This window comes from Strigops habroptila, chromosome 7 (assembly GCF_004027225.2).
Source record: "Strigops habroptila isolate Jane chromosome 7, bStrHab1.2.pri, whole genome shotgun sequence".
Classification (NCBI taxonomy): Eukaryota; Metazoa; Chordata; class Aves; order Psittaciformes; family Psittacidae; genus Strigops; species Strigops habroptila.
The window spans coordinates 47,700,243-47,724,167 of NC_044283.2; the positions used below are offsets into that span (position 1 = coordinate 47,700,243).

The 23,925-nt window shown below is 41.2% G+C and overlaps 1 protein-coding gene across 1 annotated transcript in view; it reads right to left on the minus strand.

The window, feature by feature from the left end:
- SNCA (synuclein alpha) overlaps window positions 1-23,480 on the minus strand; it is a 70,700-nt gene extending 47,220 nt beyond the window's left edge. Inside the window, exons 1-4 of the mRNA XM_030491938.2 lie at window positions 23,157-23,480; window positions 21,157-21,302; window positions 14,829-14,870; window positions 5,854-5,999 (exon numbers count right to left, since the gene is read on the minus strand). Of these exons, the coding sequence (XP_030347798.1) occupies window positions 5,854-5,999; window positions 14,829-14,870; window positions 21,157-21,277 (309 nt within the window). The 5' untranslated portion in view covers window positions 21,278-21,302; window positions 23,157-23,480. The remainder of the gene's footprint in view (window positions 1-5,853; window positions 6,000-14,828; window positions 14,871-21,156; window positions 21,303-23,156) is intronic.
- Window positions 23,481-23,925: the final 445 nt, after the last annotated feature.

Here is a 23,925-nt window from a genome sequence, read left to right on the forward strand (position 1 = left end):
TCCCTTTCTGAAGGAGGAAATTGGTTATCTCTGCTCTATAGCTTTTCCTTTGTGTTCTTCTGAGCTAAACTTTTCAAGCTTAATTGACTCACCTACAGAAAAGCAGATGGGGAATAGCGATCCTTCAACAAGGCAAGCATCCTGTACAGAATACTAAGCACAATGATAGTCAGAAAACTTCATATTCTATCAAAATGCATGGTTCCACCTAAATTCAAATTTTGCCATGATTAGACCTATTTCTGGAACCTTATTCATAAAAAAGTACATTAAAATAGAGTTTTAATATTTTCAAGAGTTTTCCATGTGGCACGTCAGTATTAGAGCAGAGTAGGAAATAAAATATGCAATATATATCTCAAAAAGATAAAAAGAGACAAAATGAGAAAACGCCTCTTTGAGCTTTTTCAAGTACTAAGGAAGGAATTTATACTGTATGAAAGTAGCAAGGGGACTATTAAAACAGGGATGGGGACTTTAATGTTTGGCATATAAACTTCGGGAACTGCTACCCAAGATAACTTCAGTACAAGCCAAACGTCAATCCTAAGTTTCTGGTTATTTCGGCATAAGATTTCTATAGAAAGATTTTAAATGCAGATAGTTTAGAAAAATCAAAATGTAAAGCAACTGAAACAAAAGATTTCAATATTCATTTGGGGTTTTTTTGGTTTGGAGTTTTTAGCTATATGTGATAATTAAAACTTCTTTGGGAACACTCTCAAGAATCAGTCTGCAACAAGACAAAACAGAAATCTTTGAAAGATGAGATATCACTCTCATTTCAAAAATGGCTGTCTCCTAAAGCAGGAAACAAACCTCCATGCTACCACTGAAAGAGAGACACATTTTCAGAGGCACTTACAGGGCTTGCATCCCTTCTCACAGTAAGACTGCCCAAACAAACAAATAGCTGCTGGCTGAAGCACACAGTGATGCTTGGTGCCTTAATCAAAACTGAGTTTCTTTCATCAAAATTAAAAGGTGTTTCATCATGTCTGTATTCTCAGCAGTGCACAATGTCTCATGGATCTTCCCTGTAAAAAGGATGAAAAGGGTCCTACATATTGGTATATTTGATTATGGTGATTCTCCAAAGTCGATTTGCTGTGATTCTAAGCAACATATAATGGCTCATGGAAAAACTGATTCCGGCCGAGAAAAGTAGTAAGACAAGAAATAATCTACACCTGTGGGGTCCACTGCACTGGATGTTTATGCTAGGACAGTGTTTGAACCCTAAGAATTCCCATGAAGTACAAGCTGGGAGAGACAGAAGATACAACAAAATTGCCTTGCTTTCATTCTATGTTAATTTTCATATTAAATGCAGTTAGCAAGGGCTTTTAGTTAGATAATGTTTTCTATGGAAAAAAAACATGCTTAATGCCTAAATTGAGTCTTTCCACTTGCAGTCATCTTTTCCTCTGAAAGCTTGGTAATTAAACCAATGAGCTGTATTACCTGCTCTCTATTACCTATCTACATGTTAGCTATTACTGTTAATTTTATGCCTGTGTTTAAAGTGCTATTTACTGTAAACGTGTTAAACTAAGACAGTTTAGAAAGAAAAAGGATTTACAAGAATAGATACAAAACATGACCCATATAGATCTCAAACATGGTAAGGACAAGGCCTACTCCTCTGTTTAGTAAGGTCTACAGCATACAAAATCTGTCTAACTATATCTTTGCATGGTACCCAAAGTACCTTGAGTTTTCAACTTGACTGGGGATTTTGGTGCTGTAACAGTATGAATAAAATTATTCACCATAGAAATCATAGAACTTACCAACTAATTCATGAAATGCTAAAGAACCAAATGACATTAATTTAGTGAAGTTAAGAACTTAAATTAGTTAATTACCTACCTGAAAATAATAAACTTTGTAATCCGTATTTTGTTCTAAGGAAATATTATACACTAGATATTCACTAGTTCATACTTCTCCATACTATCTGTATCTATATGTTTATGCTGAGCTGAAAATAGAATATTCAAAGGATTTCACAGCTTTCTTAACTTGGGAAAAAACATTTTCTACATGAAAAACAATTATCATTAATCTTCCTTTAAAAAAAAATCAATTCATTTAGAAGCACACTTACACTGTATACAGAAATAAAACATGCACAGGTGCAGAATACATTTAAAATAAATGTTTTGTCTGTATAACCCAATACGTCAGCTTATCATCTTCTCTTAACAGAGAGAAGAATGCACGAAAAAGAGAAGCAACTGCTTCTCTGCTTCCAGGAAGAGTCCCACTGATTACAAATAACAGTATTATTATGAGGTTTTAAAATTAGACTCAAATTTACCAGTAATTTATTAAAAGCTATTAATTTTTAATAGGCTGTATGATAAACGGTAGTATGCCTTAGAAATAATTTGTGAGTAGATGCATGCTGGCAGTGCATAAAAAATTCTGGAATCCAAATAATTTTAAGAATTGTTTTGTCATTTATTAACAGGCTATTTGCAGTTTGTTAAACCCTTTTATAATTAATTCAAGCCTACTAACCACCACTATCCTTGCTGCATCAAGCAATGAGTTTCTGCAAAAGCATAAATGCCCTGGGCAGTCCTCTGACGGGCACTATCAAGTGGGTCCTGCGGGTCTCTAGTCTCAGCTGTCACTCTGCACTGCCTTTTCACACCAGTTGTGGAGTGGGTAGGTGACAGTCTGGCATGACAGCAGCCCTCTAGCCTCTTCTCAGTTGGGTGGTTAAACCTGTGCTTCATGGTCCAAAGCACGCTGGTATTAAAGGCTGCAACCTCAGGCAAGCTTCTCAAGAAAGCATTTCAGCAAGAATCAGCTTAGCATTTCCTTTGCATAAATACTGTTGTATCCTCGGGTAAAGAAACACTACCACTGTTTTCAAGTAGTTGAAAGCCAAAACCAGTCATACTGCAAGATTGCAGGCTTTCACAAAGACAAACAGATCACTAATAGCAGACCCCAGCAATGACCACCAGTTTAGATGGGCTTCCAGACATGTTCGGAAGCAGGTGATCCCAGCAAGAAGCAGGGAGCTGGACTCTATCCTTATTGTCGCTTCAACTTGAGGTATTCTATGATTCTATATTTATTCCACAGTCTCTGATGCTGTAATTAATGGCAAAGAAGAAAACTCCTCCAGTTGCATGGAGGCTGAATTTATAGCAATTCACAGAATAATTCAGGTTGGCAGGTGCCTCAGGAGGTCACTCTTCGCTACATTCAGCTGGAGGATTTGGACTCGATTATATTCAAACTAAGTCCATATGAACTGGAAGAAATAATTTGTCACAAGTTTAGAAGCCAACTAAAATAACAGATTATTGGCTAATGCCTTTCAGCCTTCCATGGAAAGATAGCCTGTAATCATACTTCTATCCACTTTCACTGGGTATGCTTCATTTGCAATTCCCTGTCAAACCCCATAACTTGCTTACACTGTGTAAGCAAGGCAAGTGTTCCTCTTGCATATGGGATACACAGCCATTTGCTTTAGAACAATTCCAAGTACATGCCCATAGGAAGAACAACCTGCCAAAGGCACTGGCTAGCCATGATGAAGCTCAAGGAACAAATCTAGTCACGGTCTCTTATTCCCAGTTTAGGGAAAGCTAGAGATATCACAGCCCTAAGATACATGACCTTACAGCAATAAAATACACAATGTTACATTGATACTTTGACAGTATGCCTCACTGACACCTTCCCTCAGTTCAGAAAGACTCGCCCTATTTCCTACCAGGGGGAATACCTGTGTCCCACTGGTATTCTGAGTGCACATACCTGGTTCTCACCCACCTGTCAGTTTACCAAGAAAATCCAAGCAAAAAGAAAAAATATCTATCTCCTGTGCCTCTTAACTGCACAGGAATACAAAAATACTAGGTTTTACAGTACCTTTACAATGTTCAATTTTGATGTTCAATTTCTGAAATGGCTACTAATCTTCTGCAAAACCAGCGAGGGACAGAGATGCAGAGCAGTCTGCTAGAAGCTGTAGATACTAGTGAACTAGATGGCCATACTGCACAGGTGACTGAGACTGTCAAGTCTAAAAATACCAGTATCAAGAATCAAATGAATGGCTTTGCATATCTAACAAACAAAGCACCAGTTCAGAATAATGATGCTATTTATAGGGTTGTGGAATAATATGCATGTACATTATGGATGTTCTTTAATTTCACAGATGTGATTTTATTCTGTTAACAGCCATCATTACTCATATTTAAGCTATGCAATATACAGAACAGAATTAAGTGAAAGTCATCAGATATTTACTTCATACTTTATAATTATAAGGATCTATACGTATATATTAACATTAAAAAAGAGTAGGTATAGTCCATACTAAAGCAGGTCATTGCCTGTTACAGCAGTGACGAACCTTATGACACTGAGTTTGAAGAGCTATGAACAGAAAAGAATATTCTTAGCATAGAAATATGGAAGAGCTTTAGCAGAAACTAAGGATATAGACTACTGTGACCATGCTTGTTACCATACTCTTGTATCTCCTGGAAGTTCATTAGATACTCGATTTTGTAGATCTTCAACATCGCTTTTATAAAGGACCACGGCCTCATCAAAAGCAACATTTTACTTACAACTGAACAAAAAAAGGACTTAAAAGACCCCAGGAAAACTGCAAAACTGCTTTGAAAGAGAATAAAACTGCTTGTGAGATGTTTTCAAGACCAATCCACCACAGTGGAGTGAATGCCTACCAACAATGTCATACCATGTTTTCCCCCAAACTAAAGCACAGATAGGATTTGTCAGACAGACAGGAATGCACTTCAATAAGAGATAAAGAAGAGTTCTTAAGGATTCAATTTTAACAACTCCTCTGGACATTAACTGGAAATAAGAGACACTATAGAACTTCTTCATGCTAAATCCATATGACACCCATATTTTTGTGCAAATACTAATATTCTTCATAACCCTTTTTTTTTTTTCTTAACATTTAAATATTCATTCAGAAAACAGCACAAGAGGGTGCTATTTGTCTCTACTGGGTCATTTTTGTTTCAAACAGCACTATACACACTTTGGAAAGCATCATTCCCACCAGCTATGTGGGGTCACTTTTCACCTAGGGTAAGTGCAAGAATATAACTACAGTGTATCGGCAACCAAAAAATGTAGTAACACTTTTTATTGTGCAAATACTTAACATTCACCTTGGTGCTGGAATAAAAATATCCACAGAATGTTTTAAGATGAGCTAGAGCAAATTTAATCTGAAGAGTTCAGAATAGTTTGGAGGCATACTCGAATTCATGTCACTATATTAATGGAAGATAGTGACTCTGAAGCTAGATCTTGACTTTAGATGCTATGTATTCTAACCAGTCATTGGATTGGTACACAATCCCGTCTGCTCTTCATCTACAGAGGATATAAATTGTGCTGTTAAACCTGAGATTTTCTGTTTGACCTTTCAGCTGTAGCAGCTTGCTTTTCAATCCTGAATTATTTGGAAAAATAATTATCTTCCCATTCAATTGTACAGTGATCCGACAGCTGCTGGCCCGTACCAGAGGCTGCTGAGTTCAGAATCACCACTAGATTACACTGTAAAACACAATCCAGATTCAATAAAACTTTTCAGAATAGTAAAGGTCCATGCTTAATCCTACTCAAGTTCTCAAATCCTGCAAGTCACTCAAAATGCAAGCAATAAACAGCAGGTGTTTTCTTTGTTGCTCATTTGTCTAGCATTACACAAATCATCCTGCAGTCATACCACTGGACAGACACAAAAGAAAACACTCCGTCCGCCCTTCAGTTCAGGAAGATGACTTATCTTCCACTTCACCTGGAAAAGACTGTAAATAAACAAACCTGTTTGGCCAACTGATCCTTCTTTACCAAGCCAGTGGCTGCAGCAATGTTTCCTGCTCCTTCCACTGTCTTCTGGGCCACTGCTGTCACTCCTGTCACCACAGCTCCCCCAACATTAGACACTTGCTCTTTGGTCTTCTCAGCCACTGAGGAGAAGCAGAAGATGGAAGAACACATTATTATTACAGCTCTGGCAGCTGTAAGTTTTTCAGAGAATTGTATCTATCACTGACAACCCAGCCTTAAGAGCAATAAGGCCATTATACTTTGTGTAGCCCAAGTGGATCCTAAGAAATGACACTATCCATCAGGTAACAGCAGAGCAACAGAAGTAAAAATAAGCCTTATTTGTGGCTCAATTTATTTCATGTGAAAGACGTTCGACATTTTTATTCATGTCTAGCTGTACTTCAGGGAAGAGAAGTCATTACTTAAGGGCCCTTATTATGCCCAACTCACTGTGTAACATATAGTAATTGCCTTCAATATACCCCAGTTTGGAAATGCATTCCAATTAGACCACTAAACACTTGCTCCATGTTACAGGGCATGGAAGAAGATTTTTTTTACATTACTCAAAAGCCATTGATTATTATTTCATTATTTCTTAAAATATACTTGATTAATAAGCAGAGCTGCTGTTGTTCAATCAGAGAATTTCAAATACAACCTTTCGTCTGATTCTCTGAGATTTTTGCCCCATTGCTGATGTGTCCATCTATAACACACTAATCTACAAAAAGATTGAATGCCAAAGACGTCAAAGCAAACTGGATTAATAGCTAACTTCTAAGCCCCGGGGAAACAACAACTCATTTAGCCTACATATATATCAGCAGTTGCCATTCTACCTCTCAGAATATCACTGGGTTCTTTCTGCTCATTCATCCCCAAGGGCTCTTTCTGATAGCAGCTTGCACTATAGTGAAACCACTCTAAGAAAAGAGATGGGATGACTTCATGCCTTACACAGGCAAATTTTTGGCATAAAGCACATTTACTCCTGTAAACAAGGGACTGTTCTTCAAAAACATACAGCATATAATTTTGTAATTCTAACTAATCCTATGCTTTCCTTCAGCCCAAATCCCATCTGATCCATAAAATGTATTCATAGCTCTATTTTCACCCTTTAATGAGCACAGGATAGGATGCTGCTTGGCAGATAGTTCACCCTTTTAGAGACTTCTTTGTGACATACAAAAACAAGTCTTTCTCAGGTAAATTTTATTTCTTTAATCCCTTACATAAGGGGTATTAGCTGTCCATATCGCATGGCATGCAGCACAGATTGCTATGATTGACATTAAATTACAACAATTAGGAAAAAGCTAGAAAGGTAAACAATGTGCCTACTATGCGACCTAAATAATAAGTATTTGCTGACTGAAAATGGAGGCAGATCATTTAACACTCATTCTAACTCTACAAAGTTAGTAAACAATTATCTCCAATATGACCAAAACCAGGAGCTTTTGTTATAGAGTGGGACAACAGACTACATACATTGCTTGAAATTAGAAACAGTCTGTTCCAAATACCTTCCATCCTAATAAGATACAAATTCACAAGAAATGTCATTGTATCCATTCAGCATTCTATTGCCATGCTTTTTCCAGAAAAAAAGAATAATCAAAAGTAGGTTTTGCTGAAAAGCAAATGTTGCCCTCAGGGAAGGTTTGACATAATGCTAGCATGAGCAGAAAGATACCCATTAAGATGCCCCATTTGATTATTAGCAGCTACAGACCATGAAAAGCTCTGGATTCTAGACATAAAGTTTATACTGGAAGTTTTTCACTAGTTCTTGCAAACACATATCTTTAGATGTGTGACCCAGTAACACATCATGTCTTCCAAAAAGTGTTAAGCTCTAATTGTGCACAGTCTTTCAGAAACAAATGGAGTAACATTATGAGACAAACTTGTTAACACTTTCGTGTTATTAAGCATGGTAACACAAAATCTCAGAGCTATGTAATAAAAGTAGCATCTTGCAAAAATATATTTTAAAGTTGTAATCTACAAGAAACCTAAGAAAAAAAAAAGAAAAAGAGAGATGTGTTTTGGGTAAGTTTTAGTATTGCCTTTTATTTTCCTCCATCTCTTTCCTTTTCTGGAAGAGAAGACAAAATCAACAGAAGATATATAAATGAGGATCCTTTTTACATAAATTTTATTCCATTAGTTTTCTTGTATAGAAGAGACATACACTGTTTTGAAAACTCCTTTTTCTAAAATACATTGAATGTCAGAACAGTTACAAGAGAGAAATTCAGCAGGCTTGATGCTGACAAAGGATCACACGCTCAGCTGCTCTTAAGCAGACTCTTCCCTTCTCATAAAATGATAAGGCATGGTTGCACTGTGTTCATTGTCAATAGTCATAAATAATTTTATTATCTCAAGATCTTAAACTGCACCTCAAAAGCAAAATATCAAGAAATAGAGTGAAATTGAGTGCACTGTGGATGCTGCAATATAAAACACCTAATTCCTGAAACCATTATTAAACTCGCATTTCTCAGACTATCTTGTCATTGCAAGTATAGCCACCTACCAAGAGCAACTACCCAGTAGCTGCCATTTCCACTATTACAATGTTCGGGGAAGGCTGTCTGAAGTCTATTTTCTCCTCCCAGAAACACATTACCCTAGGAAAGGCTCAGTACATGCAAACAAAACAAAAAAGCAAAGAATCAGGTGGCTAACACCGTTACTGGCACAAGAAGATACCTAAAAAAAAAAAGTAGCAACAAAAGCAGTATATTTAAGACTACTTCTATTTCAGACTGTCATGGTTTAACCGCAGCCAGCACTTTCTGGGGCTGGGTTGTAAAGAGAGGCTCCAGGTGGGGCTGAGGCGTAAAGTACATTTTTCACATCTTGTCCTGCCCAAGCTGGCCCAACTGCTGCTGCATGAACCATCTCCAGTTTAATTTGTTCAAAAGCTTGCTGCCACTCAGGGCCCCCATTCAAAGTCATTGTTCTTCCAGGTCACTTGATAGAGAGGGCTTACGATCAGACAATTGCCTGGAATATGCATTGTCAAAACACATACACCACAACACCTAACAAAGCTTGTGTTTCTTTTTTATTAGTTGGTGGAGACATTGTTGTTATCTTGTTGATCACATCTGTGGGATCTGATGACATCCATCTTGCTATCTTATTCCCAAAACCTGGATCTCCTGTGCAAGTCCCTTGTCCTTACTTTGCTTTATGGAAAAAACAGCTTTCACAAGAACCTTGATTATTTTTTTCCCCTATTCAAAAACTTCCTCATGTCATCAGTATACTGCAGGTGTTATGGAGTTTCACCCAGTTCCAGTGCAGTCTGGATCAGTCCATGGCAGATGGTACGTCTGCGTTTCCACCCCTGGAGCAGTCGACCCCAAGCATACTGGACATCTCTCTATATGAAAGCAAACTGCGTCCTGCACTCTGCTGCCAAAGGGATCAAGAAAAACACACTGACAATGTCTCAGTTGTTGCATACCATTTGGCAACCTTTGACTCCAGTTTCTATTGGAGTTTTAGCACATCTAGTACAGCAGCACTCAACTACACTGTAACTTTATTCAGGCCTCAATAGTCCACTGTTAGCCTCTACTCTCTGTCAGATTTTTTTTGCACTGGGTGAATGAGCCTTACTGATCACTCCTTGACTCTCCAGCTGCCACATCAACTTATGGATAGCAACAAGGAGTATCAACTTGTGAGACATTGTCACCAGTGCACTGCCACAGTAGCAATTGGCACCTGCTGGTCTTCAACCCACAGCAACCCCACCACAGATGGATCTTCTGAGAGACCAGGCAAGCTAGACAGCTGGCTAACCTCTGTACTGAAAGCAGCTATTCCGAAAGCCCACCAGTACTCTTTTCTGTGCTCTTGACTGTGCAAAGCACTGCCCAGCAATAACTAAACCATCCCTGTGCTACCAACACTGTTTCCAGCACAAATCCAAAACACAGCTCCCTATAGCTACTATGAAGAAAATTAACTCTATCCCAACCAAAGCCAGCATGCAGACACAGCATAAGAAAGCTGACAGAGGAGGTACCATAAAAGATCAATCATACACTGCTTCAGGAATCAGAGCTACGGAGATAAATCCAGCCAACTATATACATAGCACAGATTTTCAAAAGCACTCATACCAGTGAGTGTCTTCTTTCCTGTCTCTAAGGAATACCTGAACACCATCAAAGCCCCTATTACCCGAGTGATTCTGTAAATAAGCTCCAGCCTGGTGACCCTTCAGCTCTAAAAACCTAGTGACAGGACAAGAAAAAATAAAATAGGTTCCCAGTCTTATGTATTTTATTGCTTACACTTCGCAGTAACGGGGAAAAGCATTAAGTGCGTGCAAACAAATCAGTTCAGAACACAGGGGGTTGATACAAAGTAATTAAATTAATTCTGAACGCCAGGTTGTTTAATGATCTTAAACCATTAAGTCTTTATAAAGTTGATGTCTGCTTTGCATCATGTGCTGAGAAACAGAGTAAATCAGCTTCTGCAGAGCTCTGCTGTGCTCTGTCCATCTATGCAGAGACTGCCCATTCCAGTAAATGATCCTGGGATGGTGTACAATGACCATGCAAGGCTAACTTTGAAATTGAAGTTCTAATACTGACTATAAGCACTGTGTAAAAATTATTAGCATTGAAGCTTTCTTTTCCCTACTTACTATAGACAAAAAGGGTCAATGATACCAATGTGAAACCTTTGGAGCAATTCAAAATGAGAACTAGTTGTTTTCAATTTTGAACAACAAAAGTAGGTGAAAACCACAGGATTTCTCTGAATTAATGAAATTACCCTTATTGCATTAAATATACTTTTGAATATGTATTTCAGACAATAAGGTTGCTTTAGGTACTTGAATTCATTTACAAAGAGGCCATAAATACATTGGGGGGTATTTAATTCATACAGTTTACTGTGAGATCTTGATGAAGTCAAAACAAACACAAAAGGAATACCAATGACTAAGAATGTTAGGAACTACAAGAATGATCAGATAAAAGAATTGAGTAAAACCCTTGACTATAGGTCATAGCTGTTGATATTGTGCCTTGACTTGGCTTCAGGAATGGTTGAAGTATCAAGGGCTTTTTGGCCCTGATCTCTTGTACAAACCAGTGTTTTACTTTGATTATCAGGAGATGTACTGTAAATATTTCATCTTTGATACTGCACATTTCTGAACACGTATCCCTTGGAGATAAGCAAGATGAATGAATTATGCATTCAAAATCAAAGGCCAGTAGACACATTAATTATGCAGGCAAGTCAGATAGACAAGCTATCACCGTATAAAACCAACAAGCAAAACTTCTTCATCTTCAGAAGTTCTGAGAAAGGGTGACCTGACAAAAACATGCTCACCATATTCCTGTGAATCACAGCCTGGTAACCTCATTTTACAGTGTCTTGATGCCACTAAACCTGGTACAATCCAGTCATGCTTTGTTTAAAGAAAGAAACATCTCAATCTATTATTTCCAGCTTTGGAAAGCAACTGACCGAAAAGTGTATTAGCTGTTCAGCACAGCTGGGAGGCATGTCACCTTCCAGACCCCTCACCAGCAAAGGGTTTTAAAAGGCAAACTATTCAAGAATAGCAAAAATAGCAAGACCTTAGAACTTTGACAGCAAGAAAGGACTGAATGCACAGCTCTGAACACACACGCATTTTGACCTGCGATTCCAGTTTGCCTTTCACTGTCTCCAACCTCTTGAGTCATTTTTATTGAAATAACAAAAAGTGTTATTTCACCTCAGGTTTCACATGGTATTAACAGCCTAGTTCATCATAAGACCACTAAAACTGGTGAACTCCTAGTCCTATGAGACAGGTAGGTCTTTATGAGCACTCTAAAAGGCAGCTTTGTCACAGGATCTTTAATAGAGTTAATTTAAATGGGTTTGATTTTTAAGACATCATCACTAGCATTTTTCAGTGTCTTCATATCTCTTAGGTCACTATAATGAACCTAAATCTGGTTTGACCTACCTTCCTGGCTTGCCAGAACAACTTTTCATAGACTTGCATTTATTTATTTTTAAAATGTGCACAAACAATTCCTCTGTTCTTACACCACCAAGCCCATACCCCTTCTCTTTAGAAACCATGCTCTCTGGATTTTGCACTAAGTCTCCTCATTGACACATTTCAACCTGCATGCCCTCTATCTATTTTACATTTTCCTCCAAAAGCCAAACTTCTTTGAAACAGTTTAATAGGCCAGAAGGAAGCAAACTGTGGCACTGAACCCGTTATTCCCAAACTTCAGGTGTTTCACTTTGTGCCATTCATTTCCTAAAGTAGGTGAGGAGCAACCACTGTTTTGCCCAAAAATTGCAGTAACCACTCTCAATGTTCTATTCATAGGTGGTGCATATTCTACATATTCTACAGCAGAAAATTACATGTTCTGTTCAATGCACTATGGTCAGCTGAGGCTTTCCTGCACTCTGTGGAGATCAAAGATATTAATTTTACCACTTACCACAAATTACTGGTTACTGGTTTCAGTTCATACCTAAAACGATCCCTGCAAATCAATTTAAAATGCAAATTAAATTCAGTGTAGAAATGCTAAAGTGAACATACATGCCCGGCATCAACTTGCAAGTTTGAAAGTGCTGTTGCTACTGAGTTAGGCAATTGTGAAAAACATTTCAAAACCCTTATAACTGTGACAAATTCAAATCAGTTTATCTAAAACTGAAATTTCTCTCCTATAAGCCATTTCCCTTATATCTTCCCACCTAACCAGCTCCAGTGGGACACACTGATGAATCACAAGAATCTTTTAGGAATAGAGAGGGTGATGGGGCATATCCACACAGCAGTGGCAACATGACTGTGGGTGCAGCAAGCACACCCTACCTGAAACTGCACTATGTGTGTGTTGCTGGAAACAGACCCCAGGCTGGGATGAAGAACCACTAAAAGCACAGGTGATACTTGGGTATTAAGTTCACATGGAATTCTCTGCAGCCACAGATGTACCAGTTTAAAGCCTTCTCAATCAGTGCTGCCAGCTTATGAGCAAAGACACATTTTCCTCACTGGGACAGGTGGACCCCATCGGGCCCTAACACACATTATGTTTCAAAGACTCTAGTGTGATTATAAAAAAATCAAAGTTCTGGCAGAGGCACCAGCTCTGGAGCCAGGTATTAACGTCTTGGGCACACCTGCTTCTTCTAAAGTCTTTCCCTGTTACTAGAAGGATTGAGAAAAATACTATCTGTGCTCCTAAACCTTGTAGCAGTCTTCTCAGGACCATGAAATTTCTTTTGATCAACTTCGCATTCTGGTTGCAACATCATTAGCATCCACATGAAAGATTAGGGGTGGGTCTGAAGGTTGTACTATGCTCATCAGTCACCTGGTGACATCCCCAGTTAGGGCTCTAGAGAGGCAGAAACCTCCCTGAACAGAAGGTCTGGTCTTCAAACGGGTGCCTTCATTCTGCTCAGAAGAGTCACCAACGACTACAATGACTATAACTCGCCACCTTTTCATCTTGGCGTTGCTCTTGCACATGGGTTTAGCTGATGTGCCCTTGGTGAGGCTGATTACACAGGCTCCTCCTATCTTACCATGTGCTTTGTCCACCTACCCAGAGCCTCCTACCTACTCTGCAATGACAGCTGAGAGGGTTCCTCTTACAGCTCCGTGCGATAACCTGCTTCCACCCTCCCTGCCCCCAGAACGCTGCTGTGTTCCTCCCAGCACAAAACCGATCCCGGACGCACCTCTGATACAGTCCTGCTGAGCTCGCTGGTGTGCGCCTACCGGCAACACGGACAGGCCAGGGTCTGCGGCTGCCGGGAAGGCACCAGCCGGTGTAAATCACACCCGAGGCTGGGTGCAGGCTCCGCCCCTCGCTGGCTCGTCCAATCAGCGGGCCCGGGCTCACCCGCGCAGGGAACGCCCCCTGCCGGGGCTCAGTCCCTCCCTGCCCGTATGCGATCACCTTGATCCGCTAAGGTCGATGTAGCTACTCTACACCATAGGTACTCTACACCATAGCTACACAGCAGCCAGCGTGGCAGTAGCTTGGGTGTCGCCACAGGGGCTGCAGCTCTCAGCTGTGATTGTGCAGCTGCGCGTTAATGGCTGCAGAGGCAACACTCCATCCTGCATCCCAGCTTCACTGGGGACAGCCTAGATGACTCAAGCATGGACCTGCTGCTGATCTCATCTGCCCTAATTGAAAACACTCCCTGTGGTTTTAATTTATACCCATCTCTTACCGTCCCTACTGTAAGAAGGAACCTCCTCCTCCATTATTTTCCCCCTTTCAGTTGTTGCAGTGATTCCTGCAGCCCCTGTCCGACTATGAGCTCTTAACTCAGGAGATAAAAGTTGTCCTGACACATGCCCAAGTCCTTCCCCACTTTGACTTCCACAGTCCTCCTCTAGTGGCATTTCTCTGCTCCAGACTCCACTTTTCTGCCTCCTCAGATCACAACGAGACAAACCTGGGCACCCAAGCCAGGCTTTCAGTTTCTATAAGTCAAAGTTTTTCATAGAAAAAAAAAAGACAGACTTCACTTTTTGAATGCCAACTAATTTATAACTTTCCAACACAGAATATTTCACCTTTGGCAATAAACAAACAACAGAAAGACCCAAAGTTATTTCCTTCTGTTTAGGCATCTGGTTTCATTAATCTCCTGGCTCATACCTGTACAACTTGACTGATTCAGGCTATCCCTCAAAAATCCTTCTCACATAAAAACAAGTATGTTAAATTAACATAGCTGATTACAAAACAGTTTATGCATTTTGACAAGATGAATGTTGCTTTCTGCCTCTCCATTTTCTGTGTTTTTCTATCTTTCATAAATTGGAGTGCTCTCAAAAAAATACACAGACTTTTTAACAGCTAAATGGTTGGTTAATCAAATGTAGGGAAGCAGTTGAAATCAAGAGATAATTGTCTTACCTGTTGTGACACCATGAACAACTCCTTCTTTGGTCCTGGAACCTAAACAAAGAACAACATTAGGTTGAAAAGACATGTTCTTAAGTACTGGTACAGACTAGATGGACGATGAAGAGGGATGAATATATAGATTATATACAGCTATATACAGTATTTTCTAAGATTATTAAAAATTATAGAGAAATCCAATTTAAGGGAAAGGGCAAAACCATCAATAAAGAGCAACTGTATGAATGTTTACTGCCTGTGGAAAGGTGAATACTACTGGAAATACTTCTGCAGTTTATTTCTTGTATCTACTGACTTCCTTGACATTTTCTTAATAGCTGTGTGAATTAAACCTCCCACTTTGCAAACTCACATGGATGATTCTGGACAGAAACCATGTTAATGTCCTAAGGAGGCTCACACATGCCTTTGCAGAAGATCAGAGCCAAGTTTCCAGAAGATCCTTACGATTTCATCTTACAACTCTTCTCCAGATCTCAGTTTGTAAGGGTTAACAACTGTTACTGAACTACAGAAAAACCTAGAGGTTAAAATCATGGGGACCTGGTAGTGCTAGCCAGATTCAGACCAAATTTAATCTGAAAGGGAAACATTAAACAGTAGGTAGGATTCAAACATGAAAATGCTACCAGGGTCAAACCCAAGGTCTGCTGCATCCAGCTTCCTCCTTGTCAGAGGCACATGTGGCAACTTACATAAAGATTCTGCACACAGCAAACTAGACCTGGTACTAGTACTAGACTGACACCTGTGTAAGCAATGTAACTCTGACACTCTAAAGACCAAACAGATTTCTGGAACACTCATGTAAAAATACCATGACTTTCTACCATGCTGCATGAAAGGAAACAATTGCTCATGTATTCAATGGGAAAGGAAACAAATTAGCACATACCGCTGTTAAAAACACAACTCCATGTCTTTTTCGTTACCAGAGATCTACTTGTCCTCATCAGGTTTTATAATTTGGTTACATTTCAGGGATTAGTAACCATTTGTGGACTACGATGCTTAACAATGTGCAATTAAGCATTACAGAGACAGAGTTTATGCCCTAGTACGACAGAGATAAAATGACTTTTCTTTTTTACTCCCAACACAGAGATTGCCTTATTTCTAATGCAATTTTTTGGTCTGTTATTCAGTATTTGAGACATTGTAATTTATACTTCTGAATTTACACTTCAAACATCTATATAATTTTAGATTAACATTATGTGTAAATTCATATACAAACTCATATAAGCATAAATATATTAGAAGAAAATGTATGAGCAGAAATATATCAAAAGAAAGGAACCTTGCCCACAATTCTTTATAATAATACAGTTAAGCTCTGAAATAGAATATAAGTTCATCCATCAATATGTCCCACTTGCTACTCGTGACAATTTACGGAACTTCATCCATGTATTTATGGCACCATCTGATTGATTACAGCACTGAAAAGGCTCTGTTACCCATGAGCAAGAGCAGAATAATAATCCACGAAAAATAAGAGGGGAAAAAATGCTGCATCAAGTAAAATGAGGTGTTCCTTTAACTAATCTCTTAATGAAGAGATTAAACACCTGAGAAGTCTTCTCCTCCCTTTATTCTGATTTTCTCTTTTAAAAAAAATCTTGTTTTCTCTCACTGAAAATACTCACCATTGAAAGAATAATCCATTTTATTAAATCCAAGGTGTTAATGTCAAAGGACTCGGTTTAGGACTTTGGTTCTCAATCTTGTGGCACCATGAGCCCTGAAGAGGCAAAGAACTTTGAACACATACTGGAATCCAAGCAGATGATAGTTCTACTAACTTCTAGAAAGAGCCTAACCACCATTTCAGGCTTACTGTGTGTCTACCAGAATACTTAATACTAAGCATATGCTTTTAAATGCATTGTTAGACCTGGCCAATATCTCGTTCATCTTGTTGAAGTTCTTGTCTGCAAGCCAATCTATTAAACACATGGAAACCTGTGAATCACAAATAAAAAGGAAACCTGTGAATTCCCAAGTTCCCTGGGGCAGGTAAGAGATGGATGGTACAACAGAACTCCCTGATAACCTCTGAAATGCATCTATCTCCAGAGGACATATTCCCTTACTTCCAGAGGGAAGTAAGTCGATTCTTACTTCACCTACCCCGACATAACACTGCCATAACCACAACTAATACAGAAATGCTCATCTCTGTTAATGTAAGAGAGGCTTTTCTTCAATGAAAGCTTGGCTCACAGACACATACAGAACAGAGATATGTATAGCCAAATCCATTAATTGGCAAACAACCAGCGAAGTGGTGGTCCAGACCTTACAGCATATGTTAGAGCTCGATACTATTTGCCCCACTACTGCACGCTTGCATGGAAGTAGCTGTTTCTGCAGTCACAGCTACAACAGGACCTGTAAGTACATTAGGATCTGCCAGAACAGGCCTATAAATGAAAACAGTTGAATTTAGTAGGACGACTTCTGGCTGGCAATGAAGGAAAGCTGGTCATCCACACTGTTTTTGAGAGAAACTAGCTGTCTGGCATTCTGGCATTTCCAAAACATCAATAATCTTGCTTATTGTACCCTACATAACAAGGGGAACAGAAGAATCAGAATAGGGATAATATAAAGACCAAGGAACCTGACAGTGACCTACACTAATTGGGTGATGAAGGAGCAATACTAGTACATGGCAATGCTACTTTTCCAAGCTATAATACACATTTGTGTGAGGGGAGGGAGAAGCCAAAACCAGAATTTTTGCCTTTCTGAAATTATGAAAAAATACAATAGACTCCCTTCATTTCATTTTTTATCATCATCACACTCATTATGCCAAAAATCTCAACAGTTTGGCAATACATTCATTTCTGGTTTTTTTGAGAGATGAACACATTATTCCAATCAAGCCATCCCTGAGATTCCATTTGCTTAGTCAGAGCTGGGTAAAGACAAGGACACATAAGCACAAACTAGGGGAAGGAGAAACCATTGTCTAAGGAAAACACTTCTCTCATGTGCTGAAGCCCATTATTCCACCAAATGGACCTTGAGCCTCTTGACTACTTCACTAGCTTTTCTACTACCAAAGAAAACAAGAAACCTTATGAAAAGAGAGCAGCAGAGGAATTTGGATGGTCTTGCCAAATAGGTCATGATTGCACTGTTCTACTCAAAGGCCATGTGCCAGCTAAGCACAAGGAGTAGTAAACAACTCATCCGCTAGTCACCCTGCTCCTGATGAACTATTCCTTTGTTCTGCTAGGGTGTAACACATCAAAAGTGACTGGAAACTTCCATTCCTGAGCACTGAACATGCACTCATGAGTCAATTGACCAAAAACTTCAACTTCCTGGTAGTACACACAGACCTCAGAGGAGCTCTTGAGAAGTACAACACTAAGAACTAGCAAGAGCTTCTCACTCTTACTGTCAGGTCCTGGTTTCAAAATGAGCGGGGGTAAGTATTACCACTTGTTTCCACACAGCTCTTGAAGAATACATAGAGACACAGTTTTAAAAGGAATGCTACATGATGCAGCACAGGAGCGCTGAGCCTCAATCCTCCTTTCTAATCAATGATCAGGCCATTGCTTGACATCAAGAAAGGACTTCATGCTGTGCTTGCATGAGTCAAGACAGAGCCACTGATTTCAGCTGGCCAATGCTGAAATAAATCAGCAGAAGAATTTTGCGGGGCGAGACGGGGAACCACACCTGAAAGCATAAAAACACACTATAGACTATATTGAACAGTATTTTGGGTATTAAAAAGCAGGGCAAAGACAGTGGACTGAGGGAAGAAAGAACAGACTAGTTAAAACAACCACTTTCCATCCCTCCCAAGCAGCAGCTTTTGTTAATAGAACTCTTACCAGGTAGAATTGTATGTTACAATCTTTCACGTAATAGGTAACAGTGGCCTGGACAGAAGGGTCCAGATGTTTTCCATATTTCCTTAAATTCCACTGATTTCAATGGGAGACCTTTATCACAAAAGGGATCTGGACCAAAGATTTTACATAGTTTTAATTCTCCAACAGCAGTGGAAGGCTGAATATTATGGAGCTGACTGTTGAAACCAAAAATGATGGACAGGTTGCTCTCAGCCCAATGTTGTTAGGTTCTTTTTTGCAAGATGTCAGGCAGCTTTTACAGCATGATCTGGCTGTGAAACTTGCATTTGAAAACCCAGCTATAGAGATAGGGAGGGAGAAACCTTCAGGAGCATTAATGCAGTGTGCTGCTCCTCTCCTCTGCCCATAAAGTGGTTTCACCCCCTTTTGCACTGCAACAATTATCAGCCTGCAGAACCAAGAGACCATCACACCAGCCTTTGCTAACACTGTTCAGCAGAAGAGCTACCCCTGCTGTGTATTTGGGAATTAGACAGAGAGATAGTCAGCTCCTCGTTTTTTTCCTTACCCTACTTGATCCTGTTGAAACCAGCTAGGAAAACCAGGGCTCCCTACAAGCAAGCATGGGCAGGCATACACCCAGACACATGAGCTCCTGGAGACACCTTGCAAACAAAGGCTTCCAACTTGCATGACTGAAACTGTGCATACAGCTCTTTCCCCGTGAAAAGCAGGCATCTGCTGTGGGAAAGATCCTTCACCATTATCAAAGCCATATGCACTGGTCCCTATCATGGCTCAGAGTTCTGCTGTCCTTCCTATTTATTCTTGAAATACATAACAAGCCTGCCCTCCAAAGTTCAGCCTCAGCAAAATCATCTCTGAAGACAACAAGGAAATCTATTGCCTCTGGGAGCAGAACTAGGTTCAAATATTATTACAGTCTGGAGAACAGGTCTCCCACAAAGATTAATTCAGCACACAATGTAAGTTTCTAATACAAAGAAATCAATGACCCCAGAAGCATGGCCAGGAACTACAATAAACCAAAATTTTAAAAAAAGAAAGCCCTACCTCTGAAAAAAATAACTCCAACATCAAGCACAATGTACAGTGAAAGAACATCTATTTTGATATACTGAAAATGAGCAGATGCTCGTTTTAAAATAGCCTCATCTTACAATTAGTTTTCAAAATGACTGCCATCTCTGTTGGCAAGCGCACCAAGCTTTGCTAAGACTCAGCAGCAGCAAAGTGTATTCAAAATGAGTAGCCCAAACTATCTGGAGCAGGAATAATTTGTTACAGACTGGCACTAGCCTGCACGGGCAGAGGGAATCCTGAAAAGACATTGGAATTTCAGAGACTTCAGTGCTCCCATTTAAAAAAAATGCCTCTGGTTTTCAGCTCAGTTTAACTTCTCTTTGATGTCTGTGCGCATCTCCCCAGGTAAACACAGTCCATTACAGAATTGACCTGCTACAAAATCATCAAAAAAAGAAAGAACCTACAGAAAATAGTACCTTTTCCCCCCCATTCTTTTATAGACAAACTTTATTTGATTAATAGAGAAAATGATCCTTAATTTTTTTTTTAATGACTATTCATATGGTCTTGGCAGATTATTTTCCTGTGAATTTTTCATGGCAGCATTTGCAAGTTAGTCCTCTAAAGCCCGATACTTGCCAAGTGAAGATGATGACTGTGCAATCAAAGTACCGATTTGGGACTTGAAAGTAATTTTATCCCTGGTTCTGTGCAAGACTCTTGTCTGTCCTAGATAAGTCACTTAACAACTGCTTTGCTACCTTGGGGTCTGATTGCCCTACCTCATTAACTGTAGTGGCTCTTCCTTGAGAAGCCATGGAAAATATCTGCTAGGGATATGCAATAGTAAGTACAGAACGTGAATTTAATTTCCAAAGATGAGGAGATGACACTTTGCCATATAAAATGTTACTGTCGACATGCCAAGCAGTCAGGATGGCTTATGCTCAGTTCTTGAACTAATCTCTCAAGTTTCTTCTCTTAAAATATTACTTAAACCCCATATGTTCTATGGGATGCTATGAAGCTACCTTCCATTTCAGCTTTTACATGGTTTTTTTTATTTATTTTTACTGCACCATCAACCCCTTCAGCCTTAACCTAGCAAACCTCTTGAATAGAGCGCCAGCTAGCAACCTGTACTGCAAGGCACTTCCTGCAACATGACCTTGTTCGGTACGGCTTTACAGATGTGGCTCCACTCCGCAGAGCAGTAATGCATGGCCGGCACAATGCAGTGATGAAAGAGCCAACATTTGGCTTCAAAGAACTGGAGCTCAGGAGGGCACAACTCTCCTCTTGTTCGTTTTACAATGGTCTCCTATGACCCATTACATATGTGGGGGGTTTTGCAGACTAGGTCTGATGAGGATCCAGTTGTGAATATCAGGGCACACCAAGTAGCAGCGTGATCCCTGCTGCCCACCTACCCACATAGAGGACGCCCTCTTTCGTCTTCCCTGCCGCCTCTGCCACACCCTGCTTGGTCTTTTCTGCTGCTGCTACGACTCCCTCCTTTGCCTTGGAAAGTCCTTTCATGAACACATCCATGGCTGAAGAATTTCTTCACGCAGCTCTAGAGACAAAAAAAAGACAGGACACTTTCAGCGAGATTTTTTTCAGCTTTTTATCCTGAAATGGAAGAAAATTCTATTCAAACCAAATGGGATCACAATTACTTTAAAATTGTATTATTTCTACACCCACGTTACGTAGCTTTCATCCTCATCTTTATTACCAATACACAAGCACCTCTCTGCATGTGAGGCTGCTCTCAGTATTTCAAATAGAAAGAACAGTTAAATAAGTAGAAAGAAAAGGAGTATGATTACGTGATCACCCACATTTTCTCACATGCTGCTGTAAACAGCAAGTTAAACACCACTTCCAGAGCAGTTCCCTCAATCCAAGCAAAGCTTGGGGATCCTGTTTCCACAGAATCCTACAGAGAGGTTGCCAATAACACAGTTCTGATTAGAAAATTGATTCATTGATACAAGTCCTTTCGTTGCCTACCAAGGCATCATTTCCTCCAAAGAACAGTTCTGTTCATGTGGTGATTGCAAGATTTAGCCCTGTGATTTGATGATACTCCACCTCTCATCCAGAAGAAAATGCCAGCTTAAGGAAACACTAGCAACTTAAGAAAAAAACAACCCACAAAACACAAAACCTACCAAAAAAAAAAAAAAAAAAACCCCAAACAAAACAAACAAATAAACTACAAGACCTCCAAACCCTCCTAAATGACAGATGTTCACTTGTTATAAGAAAATGTCATTACAATGCAGAAGGACTGGAGCAAATAGAGAATGCTGCTTTTCCAGTAGTCCAGCATTTTGTGCACAGTCCACACTGCTCTTCTGGAAATTGAGTTTTCCCAAATGGGATCTTAGCACGTATCGGGACTGAGAAGAGGTTTTACTAAAAAGCAAGAGCAAGAATGCAGGATTTTAGAAGCACTGCACTGAAGCTGCCAAGTGAGTTCTGTGGCAGCTATACAACCCAGCGCTACACTGAAACTACTAAAACAGTAATTAAAACAAAGAAGTCGGTGCCCTTTCAACAAGTCCATTATCAATAGTCCTTTCTCTCCCTCCACCCACACAGAAAGAAGCGCTGCCTGTTATTTTATGTTCTCTGCTGGAGGCCGAGTAGGAGGAACGGATATCTAGGAAGGCATCTGGGCTGCCGCAGCTTTCTACTAACTCATGACGAGCATGTGAAGAAAGGCAACGTTTGTGCTCCAGCCAAACTGCCCACGGTACCTGTCACCCTGGGGCTGGGGGGTGCCTCATCCACATGGGGGAAAAGGGGGCAGGCCCTCCGCCCTGCGGGACCCTTCGGCTCCTCCACCAAGAGGGTCCCTAGCCCTGTCCCCAGCCCCGGGCGGGGGCACCCGGGGGCCGCGGGCGGGCGACATGAATGTGCATCAGCTAACATACAGGCACCCGCAGAGGGAGGGAGGGAGGGAGGGAGGGAGCGTGCAGAGCTGGGTGACCACATATATGCACACACATAAAGACGGGTACCTACCGGGGAGGGCGGGAGAGGCGGCCGTCTGGGCACCCGCGGGCTCCGGCTGACATGCCGTCGGCACAAGGCGGCCTCAGCGCCCGGCTTCCCCTCCCTCCCCTGTGCCCACAAGAGGACGTTCAACAGGAAATACTTGTATTTTAGATATACATTTAATTATATGTATATATACATACACATACACGCACCCCCTTGGGCTACACAGGCACAGAAAGCCCAGCCCTCGGCAGCACCGACGCGGAGCGGAGCTGTTCCTCCCCGCCGCACCGCTCCCCTCCGAGCCCGGAGCTCCCCGAGGGGCCGCCGCCGCTTCTCCCCGCTACCGCAGCGGAGCGTTCCCTGCACCCCCGGCACTACCGGAGACGGCACCTGCCCCGCCCGGCCCCGCACTTACCGCCGGGCTCCTCCGCCAGCGACGACCGACCCGTTCGGAGGAGGCGTGGGGCGGCGAGAGGCGGAGGGCGAGGCACGGAGGGCCCGAGGGGAGATGCCGCTTCTCAGCACATCCCCGAGGGGGTGAACGGGCCGGGTCTGCTGATGCCTACCCCGGCGGCAGCCCCGCAGGCGGCGAGTGTGAGGGAGAGGAAAGGACGAGGGGTGGAGAGATGATGCGCCACGGGAGGGAGGGGCGGAGGGAGGCAGGGAGGGTCCCACCACACTCCCCACCTTCTCCCGGCCCACCCGCTGCCGGGGTTTGCGCAGCCCACCAGTCACGTCCGGCGGGGGAGCGCGGTGGAGGGCGTGGTAAATGGGGGGCGCCTGTTCCATCGGCTCATACCAGGAGAGGAACAAGAGTAAAAGGGAGACCGGACGACTTGGTTCTCCTGCGACTGTGCACACCCGCCACTCCCTCAAAGGGCTAGAGCACCGCATCTTGGAAGAAGTGTGGAGGAAGGTGGTGGTGGTGGCAGCAGTACGCCTGTGGTTCACTTCACCTTTCACTTCACCAAAGCCTTAGAAAATCTCCCCAAGCATCTAATTGTTTTTCTTCTACTTCCAAATCTTCAGGCCTAAGTGACTGTAGTTCAATGTGACTGTTCTCACAAGATTCATAGACTCACAGAATGGTTTGGGTTGGAAGGCACCTTAAAGCTCATCTAGTTCCAACCCCCTGCCACGAACAGGGACACCTTCCACTAGATTGGGTTGCTCAAAGTCCCATC